At 44.1% G+C, this 8,229-nt stretch overlaps 2 protein-coding genes across 2 annotated transcripts in view; both read right to left on the reverse strand.

Moving 5' to 3' along the window:
- The window catches only part of SLC25A5 (solute carrier family 25 member 5), a 3,955-nt gene extending 2,403 nt beyond the window's left edge, over positions 1–1,552 (reverse strand). Inside the window, exon 1 of the mRNA XM_009275374.1 lies at positions 1,504–1,552. Within this exon, the coding sequence (XP_009273649.1) occupies positions 1,504–1,552 (49 nt within the window). The remainder of the gene's footprint in view (positions 1–1,503) is intronic.
- SLC25A43 (solute carrier family 25 member 43) overlaps positions 600–8,229 on the reverse strand; it is a 23,506-nt gene continuing 15,876 nt past the window's right edge. The window contains exons 4-6 of the mRNA XM_009275325.2: positions 4,146–4,280; positions 2,781–3,059; positions 600–826 (exon numbers count right to left, since the gene is read on the reverse strand). Coding sequence (XP_009273600.1) covers positions 2,856–3,059; positions 4,146–4,280 — 339 coding nt within the window. The 3' untranslated portion in view covers positions 600–826; positions 2,781–2,855. The remainder of the gene's footprint in view (positions 827–2,780; positions 3,060–4,145; positions 4,281–8,229) is intronic.

The raw sequence follows: 8,229 nt of genomic DNA on the forward strand, positions 1-8,229 counted from the left end.
CCCCCCCGGGCGGCCCACGTGGCGGTGACGGGGCCTTCCGTGCCCGCGTCCGCCCCAGCCCCTCTGCGCTACCCGGGTGCCATCACGAAGATGAGGCAGCCGGGCAGAGAGCACGACGGTGGTTTAGGCAAGAATGGGGGAGGCCCAGAGTCTGTTTAATCTTCAGACATGCACAGGATCAAGTCTGACTGCCCAATCTCACTGAACCTCAGCTGAGACCCCCACGCAGAGACCTCTCCCATTACTACTCCCCTGCATACGTGATGCCCTGGGAGTCACAGAGCTCTAAGTGTCGTACGGATTCCCTACATCAGCCACAGCGCTGAGCTCAGCTGGGATGCTCAGACAGACGTACACCCCACCACGTTCCACCTACCACCTCTACTGCATGGCCACATCCAAATATCACCTGAGTTACAGTTCACCTACCTAAGAGTCGTCTCTGCGATTTAGCCTTGCTACTAACTGGTTCTTCATGATCATACACCACCTTACATGTTAGTGATCTACTGCTGAAGCGCTTTCTGTGCAGTCTTAAATATTTTAGTGTTACCTTTGCTGAAGCACTTTGTTTCTGTGCAGTCTTAAATATTTTAGTGTTACCTTTTGGGGGATTTCTCATGCACAGATGTGATTACGCAAAGTAGAGCCCTGGTTGATAAAAGGTTAGTAAGTGATTTATAGGTTGTAGGAGTTCCTTACAATACAAAGGTGTTATTAGCATATCAGAAACAAGTTAGAGGTAACTTTTTGACTCACTTGACTCTTACCAGGTTTGAAGAGCTGATCAGACATTCATATGCACCCATCACTCAATCTTTAAAATCTGTTTAGAAATAAAACATTAGTAAAAAACATACAGGTATGCTTGGATAAGGCAAGGGCACTCTTTAGAAATCTCTTCCTCCCCTGCACACTCACAAGTCACATCTCCTTATTCATACATCTCAAATAAGTCTCAGTATTATTACCTGCACTGTGCAGATGGGGAACTGAGGCATGGAGAAACATGTTCATTAGGCAGGTTGATTAGAGCGCCAAAAGCACTTACAGCCTCAGTGTGATGCATGAGCTACCAGATCTGCTCTCTACCATCTTAATTTTTGCTATCAACACTTGCATTTCTTCTCTGAGGAGAAAACCAGTATGAAGCACCACTGCAGCAGAACTGAGCAAGCCCATTAAGAGAGATACTGCACAACCTCAGCTGTAGGGTACATCAACGTTGAGTTCTAGGTGCAAGGCAGGCCTTACAATTATCCCAAATCTTTCTGCAAATCTCTCTCCATAGTCACAAACTGTTCCTGCATCAATCTGCCATTGCCTCATCCCGCTGTGACCCGGCCTAACCAAGCAGTTTCCGAGAATTACAAATTTCCACCCAGCAGGGACATGAGTACGAAAACACACACAAAAAGCTGTGTAAACCAGCAGGCAAATCCTGTGCTGAGCCCGGGCTGCCGCAGCTAGGACAGGAGCATAGCTGGTGTGCACACACCTTACCGAGCTGCTGTGATTCACACATTGCCAAAGCCCAAGGCCGGTGGGACATGCCGCAGAGAGCCGCCTTCCCACATGGACACGGGGTTTAAGGTTTTCTATCAGGAGGCACTACGATGGGGCTGTTCCATAGCCATACTTCTACAAAGGAACTGGAGCAATACCACAGGTCCTCAGGTGTAAAAGCAAGATGATCTTCTGTTGTCCAAAAGCTCCCTGGACTGGTCAGAGGCCTATCAATTGCATTGGCACTGGCAATAACCTAGTGGTCTTGCAGAGAGGTTCCTATCTACAGAAACTATCTGTAGCTCCTGGATTCACAGCAGTTAAGGGGGGGGGGAAAAATCACAGGTTGTGTGCACAGCACTATTCTGCTGGCATGCTGGCAGCAGCACAGTAGGCCTGGGTCTGTGCACAGGAACTAAAAAGTAGTTTAATATAAAAATAGAGCTTTAAGAATACCAAAACAACATGACAAGGCTCGTGGCTCTGAAATATCTAACACATTTAAGAACTGCATTTTTCAGGAAATATTTCAGTTAGAGAACTTAAGGAAAACTATTTTTCAAAGCCTGAAATAACTCATGTACATGCAGTAACAACACAGGAGAAAGAGGGGAAGATTTTCTAGTATGCACTTAAGTTTGCAAGATTGTCATTCCAGTGTATTACAGTTCATTTCGCACATTACAATTCTCTCTTAGCAAAAGCACAGTTGCAGCAGCATATTTTCATCTTTACACCAGAGTCATACAAAATTATTATTATTAAGTAAGTCTCAAAACTGAAGAGTGGATTCTGGAGTGTGCCTGAACTGAGACTAATTCTGCATCCGCAGAATGCCATGTCCACACAGTATCACTAAAACAAAAACAAACAAACAAACAAAAAGATATTTTGGTAGAAATTCTTGCATGTTATATGTATTCTAGTCTGTTTATCGTTTTTGGCTGACTCGGTATCTCAGATTAGTTAAAAAAATCCATTTGAATTTTCTTAATATTTTTGAAGATATAATTTACACTCTCATCTCAGTTCTCTTGCCTTTCTGCAAGTGGTTTTATCTCAAAATGGCTATTTGGTATTGTAAAGCACCTAAAATAATGTAATTTCGAGTTCCAATAGCATAGTGTTTTCAAACTAGTTGCATCTCTCCTCTTCAGTATATGCCTGCTATTTGGATTGTTTATATCCATTCAGCAAATGAAGTACAAGATTTATTCATTCCTGGCACTGGTGTCTCATTACTAAAACCATGCAATCCGCTGAGATGCTGGTACCTGTAGTTCAGCATGTCTTTTTTGCAAAGTTCCTTAACAAAGGTAGTGTGTATATCTGCAATGGACAGTCCAATGTCAGTTTTCAAGAGCTGATTTCCTTGACTCAAAGTTTTCCCTTCGGAGGAGCTTTAATTCTCTCAGTTCTTGTGGCTGTAAACTCTGGTCCACACCAGGAGTTAGCTTGTAATTTAAAGGAGATTCAATATAACCGTTTCTGTACAGACAGACCCGCTTGCAGAATTCAAAGGTGCTAAACATAACACCGAAGTATGGGACAATCTGATAAAATAAAAAAAAAAAGCAACATAAGATAAAAAAGCAATATTAGACTCACTAGTAGCATTCTTAAAGTAGATGTTTTAAAAAAGGAAACTTCTAGGACTTCAAATCTGATCTGATCTGCTAATAGAGCTGTGCTTATTTATATAAAATCGGAGTCTCACCTCAAACCAGGCTGGCACCTGCAGCATGCTAAAAGTAGGTACATATTATTGGTACATAACTAATTATAACAGCATTGTGAGGAACAAGGTCTGTGCTACCCTATAGATTATCATGACTTGTCAAATACCTAAGCAAATCCTAAGCAACCTCAGCAAATCCCAATAGGAAATGTGGGATTTATTCTACATACAGCAGAGTGACTGAACAATTTTCTTTTGCCCCATGCAGAATCAGCAGCTCTGGTGCCATATGGCTTTACACCAGCCAAGGCAGGGCCAGGCACAGGCAGGCCATTGCAATCAATCACCTTGTCACTCAATTACCACTCATTAGCTGACCTGTAGTACTCCATGTAGGTAATCCTCACCGCAGCACTATAAAATGTATTTATGTAAACTAAATTACCTTCCGTTTTAAAGCTACTGTGCTTTATTTCATGCTTTCAACTCAGCAAGGGCTGTAGTAACTGATTCGCATGCATTAAATAGCTGGTTGAAAGTACTACTTTTGACTTCTGGGGAAGTGGCTTATACAAGCGCAATTTTCTTCACGATTTGGTACAACGTGTCAAATGACTGGAGCTCAGCTGAGAAGTAGAACTTGTTTAGCTGTCACTTGCAATCCCCCATCCATACCCTGGCTTGTGTGTTAGCAGCACTCCCTTCCCTAAGGACATTCAAATGAACTTGAAAGTAGTGACGTCTAGAAGCCAAGCTTACATTTGGGGAAATATGACCAAGCCAAGTTCCAAAGCTGGTTTATAACCTGCCTGAGGTTATACCTGCTCTGTCACGGACTCTGTCATCTATAAGCTGCTAGTAAGTACGGAGGCACGTCATAAGATTTATAACCCCAACTGCCCAAAAGTGCGTCTTGATTACTTCAGGACAGTCTTTGATTGGGATGAAAGCAAAACCTCACCTTGAGCAGACTGGGTGTGAGTCCACTCCAAAGTCCGAGTACACCTTTGTTCTTCACAGTTTGCCGGAAACAGTCAGCCATGCCAGTAAAATGGACATCAACTGCTCCATAGTGGGGAAGCCAAGGACTCTGTGCCTGTTCAAGAGACACCCAGGGGGATTTAGAACAAGCAAAGGAAAACCAAAGTAATTAAAGATCATTATTTTCTCCATTCTGGTACATAAGGAACACTTAATGCCAGGTTTCAACAGACTGATCTGGATTCTTCTGTTAACCCAAAAGAATCAGGTACTTCGTCTTGAAATACAAACTAAAAAGGGAGGGAATTAACTCTCTGATAGGTACAAAAGAGAAAGAGAGCAGTAATCTCACACAGCACTTCCTTTTGTGCCATATCACTACTAGAAATAAATCCCACCCTTGTGAAGACAAACCATCTGAACCAGAGCCGCATAACCCATCAGCCCCACATCTGCCAGCTGCTCAGGTCTGGGGAGAGGTATTTCACATCACTGGCAGTGGAGCACCTACGAGAGGGAAGCTTGGGGCTGGCCCCGGGTGCCACACTGCCTTCCTGTAATTCTGACCAAAAAGAAGAGCGTGCTGACTTCACTCTGGCTGCTGAGGCTGTGTCCATACTGCAAAGAGAAGGGCAAACTGTACAAGCCCACCAAGGGCTGTAGGTGAGCAGTTGGTGCCCGTGCTCCCGTATCTTTGCTACATGGTCCAGATTGGTTAAAGTTAGCTTGGCAGCATCCTGCTGGACGGCAGCTACATTTCCAACTGCAGCATAGACAGTGTCTGTTCACATGGAGGAAGTGAAGGGTCATTTTTAACAGCAAAATCCTTCCTTCGTTAATCTCCTACTGCGTTAGCACAGACAGGATAACCTGACCTTGAATAATCCCATCCTCATCCATCTGTGCACATGCAGTCATGGGTTTATTTTGCATTGGCATGTCAGGGTTTCACTCAAACACATGGCAAGTAACACTTCTCAGTCAGGAGTGTGTGGGGACCTCAGGACACAGGTTGATGACTTGCGCATGCAAGCTGATCACCACAAGGCAGAAGTTTGATAAAAATGGGACTTGTACAGTTAACTGATTGGTGAATATGGATATCATTATCCCCCCATTGATCTGAAACACTATGTGGTACAGCATTTTTTCCCTCCTTGGCCAGACTAACCTACAGCTTCTCAGAGCTCCTAAGCCTATGACAAGCCTCTCATAAACTGACAAGTGGTGATGACATTTTCTAGATGCCTCAGCTATAGCATTTCAAATACTTGGCAACTTCGATGCTGGAAACGGAAACAGATCAAAACTCATGCTCCAGGTATATAAGAGTTGCTAATCAAATAGTTTTAATGCTGTTGCATCCCCCTGCATTACTGGCAAGTCTACTGCTAAAATGTAGAAGCTAACAAAAAACCCCTAATCACCCCACACACTAACTGCATAGTCATCTTTATCTACAAAAAAAAAAAAATCACATATCATGGTTCTTCTCTCACTTTTTTTGTGCATGATTGAAATGCATGTGAAATACTTCTGATGGCAGGTAACAAGTAAAACCATACGGTTTCCTTTTGACAGGGCTTTGGGAGGCGATTTTAGGAAAGCAGCTGTCTGCACTGAGAAAGAAGGCAATAGACTTCCACCACATCCTGATTTGTTATCTTCTGGATCCCCTTTATCATGTCCTGGCTCTTCTACCCCAAACAAGAGTAGAGCTGAGGATTTAATCCATGGTCTTTTACACTTTAAGGAGGAGAGAACAGAAGCATTTGCTTCTCTCTGAACCTTCTCAACAGTGTACCTGATTTGTAAGAGAGGGATCACATTTGTGGGGGAGAAAGTATTTCAACTGTTCTAATTGCTCGTCCCCTTTGCGTCTACATTGGCCTTGCTAACTCCACAGGGCTACAGCTGTTTCTGTAATTCCTAACTGTGGTGCAAGCTCCCACAGCTTGCTGTTTTAGGATTCAGAGTGGCAGACATTATGGGATTTAACTGCTGTGATTTTACAGTATTACCAGCCCTTTGCAGGTAGTTCAAGGTTAAGGAGCTAGTCTGGTAACCAAGGGTCATGCACATGTTCACTTATGCTCATTTGCTACAAGGAAGCTCAGCTGTCTGCTTGGCTCTGTTACTTAAGGGGTGTAAGGGTTTAAAAAGCAACAGCTAAATCTAACAGTGAGAAAGAGAGAAATAACTTTTCAAGCCTTACTCCACAGTACTTGAGAAACTCCTGCACAAAGACTCTCATGACTGTACTGTAGAAGATACTGAGTGCTGCAACTGAGACTTCAGGGACCAGTTCCACTAAGAATGGTGATATTAGCACCAGGGATAGAATCATAGAATCATTCAGGGACCAGTCCACTAAGAATGGTGATATTAGCACCAGGGATAGAACCATAGAATCATTTGGAAAAGACCTTTAAGATAAGATAGTCCAACCATTAACGTAATGTCTCCTGACAGTGAATCACAGAAAATTCCAGGTTACTTCACATAGTATTGGCATTTACAGAACATGTGTACCCACAGCAGCCGTGCTCATGTGGATATTAATGCCTGCAGGTCCAGTTTTGCTTTCATTAGGCTCATGGATGAGTTTATTGGACTTGAGGTTTACCTTCTAATCCTTTTCCATGAGTGTCATCAGTATGCTGATTCAGCGATTACACACACTGTCTTCTGCTCAAGCAAAATCAGGTGTGACCTTAAGATCCAGTATCTGTGATCAGACTCACACACATCTTCCTTCAGTCAGGGCATTGATTCAGGGCAGCAAGCAGCACACACACAGCAGACACTGAGCAGAAATATCAGGATTGGCCCCATAATAAAACGTGTGTGCATGCCTGATGTAGGCACATAGAAGTGGGTAAGCTTGCAGAGAAAGCTGAAAGAGCATGTTTTCCAAAATATCTAAATTGCTCCTTGTGGAGTACAGACAGGCTGCAGGCATCCAGGACCGTAACACTGCCATCTTCCGTCATTTTTATTGCAGAATGAAGGATGTATTCTTTATAAATTTTGAAATACCCATTTTCCTTTGGTTTTTACCCTCTTGATGATGCAGCTCCCCCCTGGGGATTTTAAGAAAACATTGTTCCCATCTTGTTTGGGATGCTGTTAATGTGAATTCCTCGCCCAGTGCACTGCACATGTCTGGCTCCTTCAGAATATTTCTATTCCCCACTGTGTCGCTTCCCCTTTGATATCTGATGATTCAGCAGGTCTTTAATTGCTGTTCCTCTTAGCTGGGAGTGCTCTCGTTCAATGTGTTAAATATTTGATTGCCCCAGCTTTCCAGATAGAGCAGGGCACACATTGGGATGAACAAACTCCCGATGCAAAACCTGCTGCCCTCCAGATGGGAAGCTTGGGAGCTCAGCCCGAGGCCGTGTCTGGAAAGTGTCGCCTGGAGCCCGTGGGGGCTGTGGGGAGCCGTGCAGGCCAGGTGGCTCAGGCTGCCGGGAGGCAATTTGGGATGGCAGCAGCCCTGCTCAGGAAGACTTGCTGCGGGAGGGTCTGCAAGTTGCCTGAGAGTCCCCTGTGTGGCCTGGAGGCGAGTGTGGCAGTGCGCTGTGCTCTCAGCTGCTCCCAGGACTCCCTTTTGCTCTTTTTTAAGGAAGCAATGTAGACATACCCACTGGGATACTCCTGTGCTTGGTGGATTGTGGAGTGTGCCTTCAGGGACTTAGTAAGATGGGATATTATAGCCAATAAAATTATCTTCTTGTAACTTTCCTGAATATTATGCATGCATTTCATACTCACGGAGCTGAAATAAGGGCACTTTTTATAGCACTTTCCAAGTATTTTAAATGAATGTGTTGTGTGGGGACAATCTCTTGTGTCTTGCATAAGAAAGCCCAGCTTCCAGGTAAGGCTGTTACTGGCACTGCCACCGGGCATAGTTGAGTCTTCAGCCTTATGAGTGGCTCCCTCAGAGGAGAAATCCAGTGCAGCATTCACAAACATGCAGTACCTGCCCACAGAAAACTGGGACTTGCTGGCTGTAAATGCCTCCGCCCTTCGGGGAGGTATCTCTCCACATGATGCTG

The sequence above is a fragment of the Aptenodytes forsteri genome, unplaced genomic scaffold, assembly GCF_000699145.1.
Source record: "Aptenodytes forsteri isolate BGI_AS27 unplaced genomic scaffold, ASM69914v1 Scaffold143, whole genome shotgun sequence".
Classification (NCBI taxonomy): Eukaryota; Metazoa; Chordata; class Aves; order Sphenisciformes; family Spheniscidae; genus Aptenodytes; species Aptenodytes forsteri.